The sequence below is a fragment of the Talpa europaea genome (genome assembly GCF_964194135.1).
Source record: "Talpa europaea genome assembly, chromosome: 1".
Taxonomy (NCBI): domain Eukaryota; kingdom Metazoa; phylum Chordata; class Mammalia; order Eulipotyphla; family Talpidae; genus Talpa; species Talpa europaea.
Window position 1 is genome coordinate 115,670,073 of NC_140073.1, and position 17,885 is coordinate 115,687,957.

The 17,885-nt window shown below is 36.9% G+C and overlaps 1 protein-coding gene across 4 annotated transcripts in view; it reads right to left on the reverse strand.

The window, feature by feature from the left end:
* Positions 1 to 3,040: 3,040 nt before the first annotated feature.
* ZNF385B (zinc finger protein 385B) overlaps positions 3,041 to 17,885 on the reverse strand; it is a gene marked incomplete at both ends in the record, with an annotated part of 271,533 nt that continues 256,688 nt past the window's right edge. For 3 of the 4 annotated variants that reach the window (XM_084250567.1, XM_084250570.1, XM_084250569.1), the window contains 4 exons: positions 3,041 to 3,259; positions 4,439 to 4,540; positions 5,149 to 5,327; positions 6,138 to 6,383. In XM_084250567.1, the coding sequence (XP_084106693.1) occupies positions 3,041 to 3,259; positions 4,439 to 4,540; positions 5,149 to 5,327; positions 6,138 to 6,383 (746 nt within the window). Of the gene's footprint in view, positions 3,260 to 4,438; positions 4,541 to 5,148; positions 5,328 to 6,137; positions 6,444 to 17,885 lie in introns of all 4 variants that reach the window. The other variant, XM_084250568.1, reaches the window with a different exon arrangement.

Below are 17,885 nucleotides of genomic sequence, written 5' to 3' on the forward strand. Positions count from 1 at the left end.
CTCTATACCAATTCTTTTCATTTTTAAAAATCGACATGGTTAGGCTTAAAGTGGTGGCAAAGGAGATCTGTAATAGTTTTGTTACCACTCCCCTCAAAATTCTGTAACATAATTAATGTAGGTTAAAGATAAAAACTAAACCTTTTCTTCACATTGAAAAGTAAAATATAATATATACAATGTAATATTGTTTGGCCAGTTATAAATCAGAGACATCCTGCAGGGGAAGAGGAGGGAGAGGGGTCAGAGGGAGGGAGGGAGGAGCACAGGGGACTGAGGTGATGGTGCACAGGTGCATTGGTGAAGGAAACTATGGGGAATATTGTTTAAAAATGAACAATGATGTAAAAAACAAAAAAAATTAATATAAAAAAATAAAGTGAAAAAAAAAATGAAATCTTGCGATTATCAACACCATGAATGAGTGAATCCTGAGGGCATTAGGCTTAAGTGAAGTAAGTCAAACAAAGAAAAATAACTTATTATCTACTTTTATATGGAATCTGAACAAAACCAAGCTTCAAATCTTGATAATAGATTGGTGGTTGCCAGAGGTAAGGGCTTGGGGGTGGTGAAAGGGGTGAAGATTTAAAGGACAAACTTCCAGTTATAAAATAAGTCATCGGGATATAATATAAAGCATATTGATTACAATTGACAATGCTGTAATGCATAATTGAAAGTTGCTAAGAGAGATCCTAAAAGTTCTCATCACAAGAAAAAAAATAGTAATTATGTGTGGTAACAGGTGCAGATAAGACTTACTGTGGTGACAATACATACAAATATCAAATCATTATACTGTACCCCTGAAACTGACACAATGTTATATGTCAATTGCTCCTCTAAAAAACAAAGGAAGTGTAATTTTTCTTCCTTTTGAATCCTGATTGACCTTAGTGACTTGCTTGATCAGCAGAAAGTAGTATAAATGACAGGCTGAGAGTTTCGATGCTACTTTATAAGAAGCAGTTTGCCTTCCACCCAGACCTCCTGAAATGCTCTTTCTGGGGGACCCTGAATTACTAGGTTACCTAAGATCAAAATGCTGGGGAGGCCACATGTAGGCTCTCAGTAACTGTTCTAGTAGTATTCAGTCTTTGAACAATCTCCATCCAGGCAGACAAATGAGTGAAACCATCTGAGACCCTGCAGACCAGCACACCCACCAGCTGGATACCACCTAAGGGACCTCTACTGATATGTGGGGGGACAGAACAATTCAGTCAGTTCCTGGTGGGATTCCTGACCCTTGAAGTCGTGATATAATGAAATGGTTGCTTTTTAAGCCACTAAGTTTTAGAGCAACAGATAACTGGAACAAGTTAGAGTAGGATGATTAGAGAATGTGAAGGCGGAGCAGAAGAGAATTCTCTGAAAGAGGTCATAAAAACTTTGGAAATGAATTAAAAGTGAGCTAGGGATTCAGAAAACTCACAGCAAGTTTGAAAAAAAAAAATCAGAGTCACAAACTTTTAACAGGCCGCTTCTGTGATTTTGAGCCTCACTCACAACTTTGGTTCAACTTCTTAGAGATTCAGAGGAAAAACAGCAGTCAAATCTAGCCTCATGCAGATTCTGTGAACAGTAATGAATAAACATGACAAATGAATATGCTGCAAATAAGAGCTGAAAATGCTAAATATGTAAAAGCAATCTTTGCACCTACTGAAAATCTTCCATCAGATGATTTCAATTTGGAGATGTCTCAGGGGAAAATAACTTTCAAAATACAGATTTTTATTTTTTGCACTTTTATTGAAAAGGTACATTTAAAAAAATACACAGACATTTTACCATTTACAGATTGCAGATATAGATGCTCTAAAAGAATTCACCCTATTTTGTTGTTTTATGATACCTCTTGCCCCTGATATCACAAACATTCCAGTCTTGTTACTATCAGTTTAGAAAGGGGGGCATGGGAGCATGACCTGCAACATATTCAGTGAACAGAAAGACAGATTGTTCAATTATAAATTTTTTATCTTCTGTACATTATTGCATCAGGGAGCCACAAAGTTATGTAGCATCATTACAAATGAAAACAGGTTAAAAATGAAAAAGATAATTACGTAGAAATACATAGATTCTTTGTCTTCTTGCAGAATGCACTAGAGGTGCAAAAATGTGCAATTTAGGAAGCTCTTTTTCTGTGTGTACACATTTGCTTAGCAACTCAAACCAGTGAGGAAGCTACCAAATAAGTTAAACAAAAATAGCAAACAGATAGTAATTATAGCTATGTTATATGGCTTTCTATTTTGTTTAAATATCACCAAATAAAATGTAAAATAAAGGAAACACATTACTTTATCTTTTGTTCTCTTAAAGAGAAAATTCAAAGCTACTTTGCTTCCTAACGTTTACACAGCAACTAAAAATGTTTAATTCAGACAAGAGATACAGATCTAGAACTACACAGGATACAACAGTACTTGGGTCTAAAACAGTACACAATCCCTGTCAACAAAGTACACCAAAAAGAAGACGTTGCGATCGTCGGGAAGATGGTAGCCACAAGTAAGCACTTGTGTTCATCTATTTTTGTTCCACACTTGAATGTGCCCAGTTGGATTCCAGAGTTATGTACAGACGTGTGAGGAAGACCCTAGTTTTCAAGTCTGTCAGGAAAATATTCCATATTGTTTCTAAGCCAAATCACACCCATGGAAAAATAGTCAGAGAATGATATATATATATATAATTTTTTTTTTCTGACCAATACATTTGCAAGAAACCAAATATCTCAGATGCACGAATTGATTGGGGGAGGGGGATGTAAGAAAGGGGATAAGGAGATAAAGCCTTGCTGCTCAGATTCCTAAATGACAGGAGCGGTCTCTAAAAGCACTCATGAACTAGTGATTTGTTACTCTTTGGAGTCAGGGCTCGGGTAGTCTGCTGCATTTTATGACTGGGTGGGAGCACTGCAACACAAAATGCTTCAATTGCTGTATCCTCGTGGCTTTCCTTCTCTGTTTTGCTACTGGCCTCAACATCGCAGGGGTGGGGGGGGGGGCGGAGGGGCTTGCAGCCCTCAGTATGGAGCGAAGAGGATGGAGGCAGGCGTGGCGCGGATGGGCCCGTGGCCAGGTCTCAGGAGCGCTGGAGGTATAGCTGGAGCCTGGAAGAGCGAGGCTGACGGCCGAGGTGGCAGTGACAGTGCCGAGGTTACGGCCGCCGCCGCCGCCAGGGGCGAGGACAGGAAGGCGGGGGTCAAAGGCTTCATCATATCCTTCTGGAATGCAAGTTTTGCCTAATGGAGGGAGAAAAACCAGGAAAGGGATGAAGATACTGTTTTGAACAGCAGCAGCACATCTAATTTCATAAGTAAAATAGCAAATTAAGTCAATTTGTAAAAGTCTTTACTATGAGAAATCAAATGGTTATTTTCACGAAACTGGTTTCCAAGAAGCTTGGCAAACCTGTACTTGGATTTGCTTCTTTCTCGACTCTTTTCTGGTAGTGTCTGCCCCTGGGCACTGGGGCATAGGGCCACCTCTCTGAACAGACACTGGGGTGATTTCATGCTATAGCTCAGAAAGAACAAACATACCCAGAAGGTTTCCTGCTTTAGATAATGGAGCTAAATTCCAGATTCTGATTTGTTTAGACCACAATGAGCCTTGAGGGAGTATTTTTTATTTTTTTGACAGTATGCATGACCCTTCACTTCACTTCTCTTGAAAATGCTCACTGAGCTAGGTAACTGAAGTTTGGAAAATTAGAGCTCCATGAAGAGTCATGAAAACAGTCTCAGCTCTTTTTCTCTGACCACTCAAAGAATGTTTCTTGAAAAACTGCAGCTAACTTAAATTTCTCATTGGGAATGATTGCAAGTGGGCTAGAAACTTTATTAAAAGAAATCCAGGGAGGAATCATTAATTTCTCTTTTGAAATCAGGAGGCGCTTTGCAGGCTGGATTTGCTTAATGCAGGTAACACCTGCTTGCAGCATCAGACAGTAGCTTTGAAGAAACTGAGAGGTAATCTCAGCATTGTATCCAGCTGGCCAATCTGAGCTTTACCCTCACAGGGATTGCCACACTGGGCAGAGTCCCAGGAAGATGATGAAATGATCCATCTGGGATGGATATATGACACCTATTGCTGGACCCCTGGTAGACATGGAGAGAGAACACAAACACCCATTTTACCTCTGGGGGGTGCGGGGAGTAGGGAAAAAGAGAGAGAGACTTGTTAAAGCGTAAGGCATTGCACTTCATGAAGTTCAGTTTCTCTTCTGGAAGGAAGCTCTCTTCAAGGTGTTCCACAGAAGGGACAAAAGCACTTCAGTCTGAAACTTTTGCCTACTAAGGCTATTTGAAATCAAAACCTCTCAATGACCAATGAGTCCCTAGGCCCTCCTTACCCATGGTCCTTGCCAAGTTAGCAAGTCTACCCCACAAATAGCTGAGCAAGAGAGGTGATCTTACTGCTAAAATGCTTGGGCTCCGCTGGAGTTTGTTGTAAGGGCTGTATTTCGGCTTCAATGGTTTCCCTGCAACACGATCCTTATGCCTTCGACTAGAAATGTGCTGGAAAAAAGATGATGCATTAGCTGAATCTAAATGTGATATTTATCCTGTAAAATATATTTCCTAAAAAAATAATGGTAAAATACATTTCCTAGATAGAGGTAGCTGGTTTTTCCATTCTTAATCCTAGGTCCATAGTTTCAAGATGGTTTGGGTAAAATCACCATGTTCTCCACATTAAAACTCTTGCCACTCCCTTGTAATGCTTTTCTCCCTGTTCTTTCTCTATTGCATTCACCCCACTTTGCCTGGTATTACCACTGTGACGGATGAGTCTCTTTCCCTAACCAGATAATGGCCTTGGAAGACAAGCGCTGGCCATCTTACTATCTTTCCAGAAGATCCTTCTGAGGACTGTAAGCTCCAGGTGATGGCTGTGCTCACCTGCCTCATACCTGACCTGCGATCTGACAGAGAGTAATACAGGTGTGTAAATGTTTGGTACTGACTCTCTTCTACGTACCTTCTGTATGTTTTCAATTGCTGTATGGATCCCATAAAGGTTAGTAAATTTAACTGAGCACAGCGAAAGCCATTACATAGATTCAGAGATACACAGTCAAATGGCAATGCTAAGCAACAGTAGCTACTAATTCAGGATATACTACCTGTTTGAGTTGAATTTCTGAGTTAACATGAACATCACAGATTTCACAATGAAATGTTTTATTCTGTAGTCCTGAACCCTTACTGCCATTCTGCATCTTTAACCTTGAGCCAGGTCGAGGATAGGATTTAATTGGACCAGCTCCATTACGAGCTTCAACCATAGTCTTGTGTTTAGATCCTAGGACAGAAAGAGACATATTAAATAGTTATTTAAGAATGATAGGAAATGCTTTCTTTTCATATCCCTGAGAAATTTATTTTTAATGTTTTCAGGCTGAATTTCCCATTGCTTTTTAATGACCATTTTGATAGTAATTATACATTTATAACATTTTCATTGTAAAAAACAGGAAAACATAATAGTGTAAAATAAAGAAAATATGGATAGTAGAGTGAAGCATCAGAAAATAAAGATTACTCTTATTTTCACCAACCAGGGATTGCCACTGGTTATCATTTTAGTGTATTTCTTTTCAGGTTTTTTTCCTTAGTATACTAAAATCATACATAAATATCTTTAAAATCATACTAACATCCTAAAAATTTCATGTATACATATTTTCTTGTAATTAAATTTTAATGACTAGGTAATATATTTTACCATATTCAGTTACTGTAATTTATTCAATATTTTCCTACTGAGGAACTTTTAGGTTGTTTCCATTTTATTCTCTTTTTTTAATGTGTACTGCAGTGAACATTGTGCACAGATATTTGTTTCCCTCTTTGAAACTTCACCAACATGAATTTTGGAAAGTATTAGAGGTTTTTGAGGGAATAAAGAACAGAACAAGTTTTATCTCCAATCTGTTTTTGCCTTGCTGTTTCCAAAGTCATGATTATACTTTTGTTGAAAATAGTCCTTTGAATCAAAAAAGTAGAGAAGACATTGAACAAACTGAATGTCTGAACAACAGATATGGCATTCTGATGGGGAAAGCTGGGCTTTGTTATAAACATTATTTAAATTCAAATGGTAGCTGCTAACCTGTATTGTGTGCTTCTAGCTGTGACAGGGAGTTCACAGCCACTTTGCATAGTGAACAATAAAGTAATTTTTTGGCTTTTTCTTCTTCTGATTCAGAAACAGTACCAGGAGCTCCATTTGTGCTCTTGGAGGGAGAAGTGGCAGCTCCAGGTGCCAGGGGTGCTGTGCCAGATTTGAGGAGAAATGAGCCACCTTCAGAGCTGGATGGCTGACTGGAACTGTTCACTTTTAACTTCCCTTTATCTTCTAAGAGAGACACAAGAGAGATGACATTAAAATTTCGTATGTCATATAAACATACATAAACTGCCATAAAGGAATTAAAACCAGAAATTTGCATTTCTATATGTAGTTTTTATGCCAGCACAGATTTTTAGTTAATTGAGTCATCTCAGATCATGATGACTTATGAAAAACAACTTTGTTCTACCACTTAGAACAGGTAACTTTCTGTCTGGTATGCTTGAACTGTAAATTCTGTTCTAGGGAAGTTTTTAATATACACGAAAGCCAACTATTCTGTAATGTGATTACATGACATGAAGATAACAGGAGATAAGTCATGATAGTTTCATTTGAATATTCAATTTAATTATGACATAAATATAAAATCAAAATTCAATTTTGTACCAAGTTAAACTTTTAGCTTTGGTGTGCAAGGTAGAGGAGAGGGAGGGAACATGGTTCATTTTGATTAGGTTTAGTTAAGTTTTTGCTGCTCTGAGTGGCAACTCAATTTATCCAAACTACAAGACGCAAAGATTCTACTCATTATGCTTATTAATTACTGCCAGTCTAAATCATAAGTTTTAAATAATGACACTAACTTAAGCACAAAATGAAGATTAACCAAATCATTTACAGACATCTTGGCATTTTGATCATGTAGCTACTAAATACTTATAATCCTCAGGGCTCATGTGCAGACTGCAAGAAGGGTCAGAGTGACTTTAACAGAATCTAACTCATCAGACCTCATTTACTATTCAACATAGATTCTGTTGAGTGGCTCCTTTGGGAAAGAAACTGGAACTTCTTAGGCAACAGCAAACTCCATCACATGTTTAATCCTAGTAGAGCTAGTGCTCTTAGAAATTGTCTAGATATGCTGTCAGACTCTCATTAAGAGAGAAAGGGAATTGAAAGTGAAAATGTATTTGTTAAGTGCTCTGTTAATTGGAACTATGTACCATGGGCTCAGGTGACCAAGTGGGAAGGACTGAGCAGGGGAACAGAGAAATGGTAGTATGAGTCTGTTCTGTAGAGGGGACAGACCTACATAACATACATTAAAAGTGACTGGAGATCCTATTTCTACTTAATCAGTAGTTGATTTTCATCCCTTTTCCTGCATTGGAACCATCCAGGTCAAGACCAGACATAGCAAGGATTCTATAGGTAAGTTCTAAATCTGGTGGTCTCTGGAACAAATGAATGTCAGTAACCTTTTTATCCTTGGGTTTCACAATCTATATTCATTTTCAGCAAGTTTATTAAAAGTTCAGGATGCCATGAAGATAATGGAAAAGATCTAAAACTTATTAAACTGACCTCAATAGTATGAGGGAAGGAAAAAAAATCATTCTTCCTAAATGGTAAGACTATGTAAATTAAGTTGAGGATTACTTTCAGCCCACACTCATCTATGACTCCTCAGATTGAATTTGTAATTTTATAGAACTCACAAAGCAGTGAAATAATTGAGTAATCTTAATATTTGCCCCTGCGGAATGACTCAATTTCTGGTGATGGAAACAAATTATTACACACCAAAACCTTTCTTTCCTTCATATTTTATATAAATTTAACCTAAAGAATATGACCTGTCAATTACACAATCTTAACTTATATTACTATTTTAATATCCCTTATATTGATCCTCCTTATGTTCTCTTACATTATAACTATATAATTATACAGAACTTTGTAATTTACTAAGTGCTATTACTTATATTCTTCTTATCACTCACAACAAACTTGTGAAATAGGTAAGTCCAAATGGTTATTTCTATCTTAAAGATGAAACTGAGCTCATCAAAGTGAAAAAATGCCCTGCAGACTAGGATGTGGCATAAATGGGCATGATGGTTTCTTTCACAAATCACCAGTCAGGGCCTCCCTAGTGGCGCAAGGGGTTAAGCACTGCACTATGAAGCAATCCATAGCCTCTGCAGCACGAGTTTGATCCCCGGCTGGCCAGGGAGAAACCCAATTGGTGAAGCAGACCTCTCCTGTCTTGCCCGCTGCTCCCCTCAGCAGTGTATTTCAGTCAATCTGCCTGTTCTATTCCCCGCTCTGTCTCTGGTGGATCCTCTCACCCCCTGCATCTCTGGCCTGTACCCCAGCTCTTGTATGCATAAATAATTAAATCTTAAAAAAAAAAATCACCAGTCAGTGGATTAATCTGCTTGCCCAAAGGGAGGACCTGGTAAGGTACACAATAGCCACCCAGAGATGTGAAATAGCTGTGGCTTTGTTATATAATTACTGTTTGTTTTTAAAGCATATTTGCCTTACATGAAAATATCTATTCTATTCATCAATCATGGAATTCAGATTACAGTAAGACAAACACAATTTTGTTTCTTCTCTATAGCCTGATTTTTTTTTAAAAAATAGATTTCCTTTTCCTAAGTCCTTTTCAAGAGACCATTTATTCATTAACAAGTGCATATTAACTATGCTAATTGCTGACAGTGTGCTATTCTGCCCACTGAAGAGAGCAGTAAATACAGTAGGTATATGCTTCAGCAAGTAACGGTTTCCATAGAGAAGGAGAGAGTTATTCAGAGACATCTAATTGGTGATAGAAACTGGGAAGAGGCATGAGAGCTTAGAGCAGGAAATGATTACCTCGGGTTAGGAAGGAGACATTTTTCATAAAGAAAATAGTATTTGGCTGGATTTTGAAGGTCAAGTTTAGATAGGCACAGAATAGAGATGGAAAAAAAGTAGGAAGTAGATGGTTAGAAGTGAAAACATGAGGAAATGCTTAAGTCTTAGGAAGCTGCGATTTGCTTGTTGAGAACTTGATCACTGGGAATTGAATGAGGACAACAGTAATAAGAGGTATTAATATAAAGGTGGATTGGGTCAAAGAATATCTTAAAGTAATTAAAGTAGACACTAAGGATAGCAATTTCCTTTTAAAAACAGTAAGAGATATGATGTAATTAATATTTACATGATCTAAAAATTAGATAAAGTATGTTTTAATTTTTATCCACCACATAAGGTTGGAGTCTTAATCTTGGAGAGCAGGGAAAAGTTCTGACTTTAGAAATGTATGACTTGTTCCATCATATTTACGCCACTGGACTAGCTTGTCAATAAAACAAATCTTAAAATCAGGAAAGTCACTGATGCATTAATACATTTAAATTGTGGCACTCTTTCTGGATATGTAAATTGATAAGTTTCAAAGACTAATTTTATTATTTCTCATTTCAATTGCTTGGTGTTTTAAATCAAAATCCATTATATTATTTCTCTTTCCTTATGGCATTTTAAGTCCTTTTATTTTGTGTATTTGAAAGTTTAATGAATGTACTGTTTACTGCCATTTCTTTTTTTTTTAATATAAATGATTATCTTTATTTATTTATTTATTTTTTATACAAGCACTGGGTACAGTCAGAAGCACAGGAGGGTGAGAGAATTCACCAGAGCCAGAGCAGGGAGCAGAGCAGGCAGAAGGACCGAAGTACACTGCTGAGGGGAGCAGCGGGCGGCAGGAGAGGTTTGCGCGCCATGTGGGACCCTCCTCCGGTGGCCGGGGAGCAGCCGGGGATTGAACCGGCGCCGCAGAGGCTGCGGGCAGCCTCGCAACCCAGCGCTCAACCGCTGCGCCACGGGAGAGGCCCCACTGCCATTTCTTTTTAATAAAGATGCATGTCATCTGGAACTTCTAGTTAATACAAATTCCATTTTCAAGTATTCCCTCACCTAATGTTAATTAACAGGTCTTTTGACTGTCTTAATAATTTCCTGATTACTCAAACATCTTTTTTAAGGTTTTATCCTACAGGATTTTTTTTTTTTTAATAGAGGCATGTTTTATTTTTATTTATTTGTTTGTTTGTTTTGTTTATACAAGCACTGGGTACAGTCAGAAGCGCGGGAGGGTGAGAGAATTCACCAGAGCCAAAGCAGGGAGCAGAGCAGGCAGAAGGACCGAAGTACACTGCTGAGGGGAGCAGCGGGCGGCAGGAGAGGTCTGCACACCATGTGGGACCCTCTTCTGGTGGCCGGGGAGCAGCCGGGGATCGAACCGGCGCCGCAGAGGCCGCGGGCAGCTTCGCAACCCAGCGCTCAACCGCTGTGCCACCGGGGAGGCCCTATCCTACAGGATTTTTGAACAAGATTTGCTTAGCTGCATCAGAATTGCCCTTTGTAACAAATAAACATAATTTATTCATCCAAGTGAATTTGGTTTTTCAAAGTAGCCTCCTTAGGAGGTTTCACTTTGATTCACTTATTTTCCAAAGTTCTGAATATTTTGAAAACCTCAATTTTTGGAACTGTTTTCATATGCAGTTGACAAATCCTGTGAAGAAAATCTGCTTTCAATATGTATTTGTCACCCTTTTTTTTCACTCCAAAAAACTACTGGAATTAACTCACCTATTCATGAAATTTAGCACTATATTACTCAAATACAGCCTCAGAAGACCAAGATGTTGACACAGAAAATGAAAGGAACATGCCAAAAGCTCTGAAAGCAGTTTTCAGAAACTAGTCCTGTTGGCAAATAGAAGAGTTATTCCATATATGGTCTTAATTTTTAAACCAATCAACATTAACTGCATCATAGATCTTGTATTTGAAGTAGAATGTTGGAAGTGATAATTAAATTTTTCATGATTCCATGAAAAATATAAGGTTTATTTTGAGTTTAATGTGATTAATATGTTTTTTTCTAAACAGGTTAATGGTTTAATAACAGACACATGTCTTCACGATAAATTTATGCTCACTGTAGAAAATAAGAGTCAGACAAAAATTAAAAATCACCCATTATTCCTTCATCCAGAATAAAAGTCAGCAAACTTTTTCTGTAAATTACCAGATGGTACATACATTAGGCATTACTGACCATATTGTCTCTGTTGCAACTACTCAGCTCTGCTCTTGTAGCAGGAAAGCAGAAAACACATGACTGAGATCCAGTAAAACTTCATTTACAAAAGTATGCAGCAGGCCAGACTAGGTTTGCTGACACTTGACCTACAATGAATATGTTTTGTTATCTATTTCTCCACACTATTTGTTATGAAATAGTGAGTATGAATGCACAGAAATAATTATTCTGTAACATTGCACTTAGCAATAAATCAACAATATTTTTCCATGTCAATAAATGTAAACTGGACCATGATATATAACACCAAAAGAGATTTACTTATATGGCTTCACTAGAATTTATTCAACTAGTCTTCTTTTGATATTTGAGTTATTTCTGGTTTATACTTTTACTAATGTTAAAAAGGTATCAAATGGGACTTCTGTTGCCTCAGATTGATGGTCACAGTCTCAAATTGAAAGCAGTTGGTAGTAACAATCTCAGCATGTTAGAGAAAGTCCACAAAAATTCCTTAGACACATACCAGTAGCATTTATAAGAAACAGTATACTGCTACCAACACCATATCACTCATCTCCCTGGATTATATAAGGATTGGCGATTAGAAGACTCACTGGCATTCTAAGTTGCTGGCCTGATTGGGAGCTTCTCAATCAGCCAAGTGAGAAAAACTAGAAGGGTCACTGGCATTTCATTTCCTAGTCTTGGCAATCTATCAAGTAAATTAGGGACATGAAAGGTGGAGAGAAAGTGGGCTGGACCAAAAAAGGGTTGAAGAACCTGCAATTTCAGTTTGGCATGTCAAGGTAGAATGAGTTATCTTTGGGTCTTTAGGTCATTTTGAAAGGTGGCCAGACTTATGTCATATAAGTGCCCAACACAAAAAAAGGCTGACTACGAGGACTCTGTCAACAGAGGTTAAGGAGTGGACATCTGGTAGCAGAAGATGAGGAAGGATTGGAAGAACCTTGGAAAAACTTTACACTTGGTCCCAGAGAGAAAGAGAGGAAGAAAAGGAGGGAGAGAGGGAGGGAAACAGAAAGAGAGCAGAAGAGAGATAACATCTGAATGCCTGCCATGTACAGGGCATGATTTAAATGTAAAAACATTTGCTCCTGTCCCCCCTCTAGTTCTTCCGCCTATACCTAACAACTGGAAAGGGCAAGAATTAGAACTGATGATAGGGAAGAAGGAAGGAACAAACTATGCTCCTTCCCATAGTCCACTCTGCATCAGGAGGAAGGGAAATTAAAGCGTCAAGTGGATGAAGGCCTGACGTTTCAAATGAGACCAGACTTTCTGATACCCAGAAATGTCTTTGAGGAGTGAGAATGAGAAATTCAACAGAGTATATAGACAATGATATCTGTGGTCTATTGAATCCATATATTCAATAAACCAGTTACAAGACCACTGTCCTGCTCTGTGGCCGAAGGCAGGGGTATTTATCCAGAGTTACAAGGAGTGGAAGGGGGAGTGGGCAGGCTCAGCAAGTTTATCCTTGTAATTGGTTGAGTGACCAATGAATACATACATTTTTTGAGCTTATAATGTACACTGCTGACTGGTATTCCAGAACGATTACACAAATGAATACTCTAAGAATTTGTAAGAGATCGTGTTCCCTCTACCATCACCAGTCTAATCATCCATTGTCTTTGACCAGTAGCTCATTGTTTATGTTAATTTTCTTTTAATATTGAAAGAGATGAATATCTTTTCATAAGAATAATTATGATTTGTGTTTCAAAGTAATTGTTTTTTAAATCTTAATTCTGAGAGGGAACAAAAAACTCTTGACCTGAATGCAATTTGAGGAGCTAAAAATTTTAAATAAACAAAAAGTAACAAGATTCCTTTTACAAACAACTAATAATATTAAGATGGTTGGAGCATGATTGTTAGAAGCTGAATTCAGAGGCTCAGTCACTATTTAGGGAAGTCTGCCTTTATGCAGGAACACAAAAATAGGCCTAATGGCTGCTTCAAGCAGTTATATCTTACAGTGATAGTAAACATAATAATAATAATCACAAATCAATAGCTGACACTAATTGAATATTCACTAACCATACAGCAAACACTACGTTAAGAAATTATAATCATTACCTCATTTACTTTTCATACACTCTAATGAGGCAGATACTGTCTGCACCTTCAAATTTCTTTTTTTATTGAGGCGAAACATAATGTAAGGTACATAAAGTTAAATGAATTTAAACACATGTATACCTTTGTATGAACATGAGATATATAGAAGATAGGAGACATTGATGTATTAAATACACAGATATAGAATGTTTCCACCATCCCAAAAGACTCCTCCAAATCAATTGGTACTCCCCCGCCTCCTTTTCAAATAACCACAGTTTTCACCTGTCAACTTAAATTAGTTTTGCTTTTTGTTTTCTTACATTCTGAGGGAAAAGAGGAAGATAGCATCTGAACTGCTGACCACCAGGTGATGGCAAAAGCAAGCTGGCGTCACTCAGCCAGTTACAAGGATAAACTTGCTGACTGCCCACTCCCCCTTCCGCTCCTTGTAACTCTGGATAAATCCTCCTGCCTTCTGCCACAGAGCAGGACAGTGGTCTTTGAGATTCAAGTCTGCTGCCCTCCTCAGTTTGTTGACAAATTAAACTAATTTCCTTCTCCTCAAACTTTGTTTCCTTTTATTCCTGAGGACTCTGAAAGGGGCATTAGGTATCAGAATCACATATGTCTTCTTTTATGCCAGGCTTCTTTCACTCAACATGTCTGTGGGATTCATCCATATTTCCAAATTGCTACATATTGAAGTTTTGTCTTTTTAGTGGCTGGATGGTATTTCATTAAGGAGACTTTTCAATGCATGATTTATATATTTCATAATATGACTATAACACAATTCATTTGTCTGTTTTACTCTTGAACATTTAGAATGTTTTCAGTTTTTGGCTATTCTGAATAATGTTACTAGAACTTTTTTTTTTTTTTAATGAGAAAAGGCTGTAGAGAAGTTTAATAATAACATGTAGACCTCCTATATACATGGGAGTGACCCAGCATGGCTGAGTAACTTGCTCACAGTCTTAAACAGCCTAGGAGAAGGGAGATTGGGGAAAGAAAGGGAAATCAGTTGGGGCATTTACTGGAGAATGCAAAGGTACTTCTGCCTTTGAGCCTTTAAATCTTCCATTGAGAAGATTTAAGGGGATTAAATCTCCCTAGAAAAGATCCTTAGATACAAACATTATTAAACATGTTTTTGGTAGACATAGGTACTTATTTATGTTAACTATATATATACATGGGAATAGAAATGCTGGACCATAAGATATGGCTTTAGCAGATTCTGAAGACAATTTCCCCCAAATAGTTGTATGGTTGTACAGATTTACATTTCTACCAGCAACGTACGAGAATTCCTATTGTTCCACATGCTCTCTAACACATGGCGTCTGTGTTATCAGTACTTTTTATTTTAGTCACATTTTTGGAGGTGTGGTAGATCACATTGTGGTTTTAACTTGTATTTCCTGAATATCTAGTGACATTCAGTACCTTTGCATTTGTGGGATCAGTCTTCCCAAAAGGTCTGATAGGCTTTTCTCAATTTGCCCACAGTAGGCTTTTTGTCACCTTGGTGTGGGAATTAGATGCTATTTTAATTACTCATCTAGCCTCAGAAGAACCCAGAACTATACAGGATGATTTCTTTTATGCACTGGCACATATTTTTATTGGTTATCTGTGTACCTTCTTTTGTGAAGTGCTTGGCCAAATCTTTTGCTTTTTTTTAAAAAACTAAATTCTCAGCTTTGTTTTATTTTGATATATAGGATTCTTACTATAGTAAGAAGGTTAGATAGATTAAGTAATTTGCCCACAGTCTTCAATTAATAAATGGTAGAGCACAAATTCAAATGTAGAATTCTGAATACTGAACCAGGATTGCTTAATGCTCTTCTATTTTAAAGGAGAACAGAGTAAAAAGGCTCAGTTTCAGTGATATTTTCCTGAAAGACTGACATTGCTGAAAGTTGAATGCATGGTTATGTCTTTACATATCTTAGTTCAATGATGCCATACAAAATATAGGATGCTATAAGCAACTTGCTGGAAACCAGATAAATGTTTGTTTTAATACAATTTCTTTAAAGTTAAAACTTTGCATGTAAACTAGGAAAGCAAATGACAACAATATGCATTTCAAGCAAAATTTATTTAAGCATTGCTTTTTCTGAATTTTCATTTCTTAATTAATGGACACCTGAAAGAAGGTCTCTGATTCCCTATGAAAAGTAAATATTTCCTCTTGTTTTTGCTTCTGCTAACAAGTCTTGATTTATTAAGCTGTATAAATTCAAGCCACTAAAAGGCATCATTTTCTGCCATTGAGAAATGTAAAGTATTGTATTTAAAAATTATAATAAGAAAAAGGTAGATAAGATGTAGGCACACACACATATACTTCTTGATGAAGTGATAAGTAACATAACCATTTTGAAGCATATGACATTCATACTATTTTACCAACCAAGACCTCTTTAGGATTATATCCTATGAAAATAATCATCCATCCATCCATCCTTCCATCCATCCATCCATCCATCCATCCATCCATCCAACAAATCTAACAAATAATTAGAGAGCACCTATTATGTATTATACACTATTCTAGGCACTAATTTACAGGTGAAAAAGACCAAATCTTTGACTCAATGTAATTAATCATCTAGTGTAGAAGACAGAAAATAAAACACACACATTTATAGTATTTGTAGATATAGATCATAAAACACAACATAAAAGTATATTTTATATACATCTATATTAAACATGCAAATAAAGTATGTTTATGTATTATGTATCTATAAAATTATATGTAAACATACATAAAGTATATATACTTTGTATATGCATATGTACTTTATATATATACATATTAAATGTACATATGTAGTCTTATTGTAATAAGAACGCTAAAAAGAAATAGCAGGTTAAGGCAACCAAATCAGTTTAAGCTTGTTGGACAGTCTTAAAAGGTGATATTTGACAGACTCTTGAAAGAAATAATAGGAATTATAAAAGGAAACACAATCCAGGAAAAAATAGGAAGGATAAAAGTCTTGAAGTGAAACAAGATTGAGATGAATGAGAAGGAGGTGAATACAGGTGTGGAGGAGCTGACAAGGGGTCAGACCACATACAGTCTGGTAGTGCATGAGAGAAATCTGAATGTCATCAAAGTTGTAATTACTGAGCAGAGGGCAGGGATATCTGATTTGTTTTCATAAGATCATTTTAACAGCAATGTGGAAAACAGAATGGGAAAGGATAAATACAGGGCTAGCAGTTAGGAGACTACTGTAGTTGTCCACCAGAGAAATGAGTTGCTTGGTTGGTAGAGAATTGAGGAGTATTCTCGGGATTTATTTGTAGATAGAACTGACTAGACTTACTGATTCAATGTGGATGTCAGAGAAAGGGAGGAATCAAGGATCACTACTATGGTTTTGGCATGAACATGCAGTGAATGGTGGGTGAGGTCTGAGATTAGAAATTATGACATTTAGGTTGCTAACTAAACTTCCTGGTCTTTCATCCAGAAAAATTTGGCTATTCCTCGTTTCCTCTCTGACTGATTTACCTCAAGTAAATGATTGAAGTGATTAGTGCCTTAATCTGGACTAAATGACTACCATTTTTGCTCATTGGGATCTAAGAATCTAAAAGATGGTAAAGGTGAGGCAAGGGTTTCAGGTAGAAGACACAATAAAAACTAATAGTTCTGCATATTAACTCAGACAACTCAATTGCTAATGAGATCAAGATCATGGGTTCTGTTCCATACTCAAGGGCTATGGATTTCTAAATCCAAGTTACCGCTCTCTGAGAGACTGAAAAGAAAATGTGGGACAGTCTTCATAAACGAATCATCACAATTGGAAATCCCAACTCACACCCCATGCCCTAAACCAACGATTTTAATATTTAATATTTTTGTGCACAAGGTTAAACATCCACTTGTATAATATTTTTATCACTATGATTTAAAAGACAAAACTTTTGAATAGAGTTTTAATATGTGTATTTGCTTTCAATGAAAATGTAACAGGTTCTCTGCTCCTGGTATAGTCATTCACCATTTGTCAAAATGAGTCTTTGAGCTGTGCTCAGTTTTACCTACCAATGCAGTGAATGGTGGGTGAGGTCTGAGATTAGAAATTATGACATTTAGGTTGCTAACTAAACTTCCTGATCTTTCATCCAGAAAAACTTGGCTATTCCTAGTTTCCTCTCTGATTTATTTACCTCAAGTAAATGATTGAAGGAAAAACCTTCAATGCCTTTCCAAGGCAAAACCTTCCAGAATACTAAAAGAATCCCAAAACTTAAGAAAAGTGCTCAGGAAACCAAGTCTATAATTTTAGTAGCATTGTACTTTGTGACTTCTGGGTACACAGAAGGCTACTGCTTGTCAATCTTTACAATTAAATTTTGCTTTTTATATTTAATATTGCACTAAAAAGAATTAAGCAGTAAAGACACTCACTGAAATGACTGCAGGTAATATTATTTCCTGTATTCACAAACACTTTGTTCAACATCTCATTATTATTTCAAAAAACAAAGCAATCCCTATATTACTGCCTAACACTCATTAAACCAAGTTAGCTCAC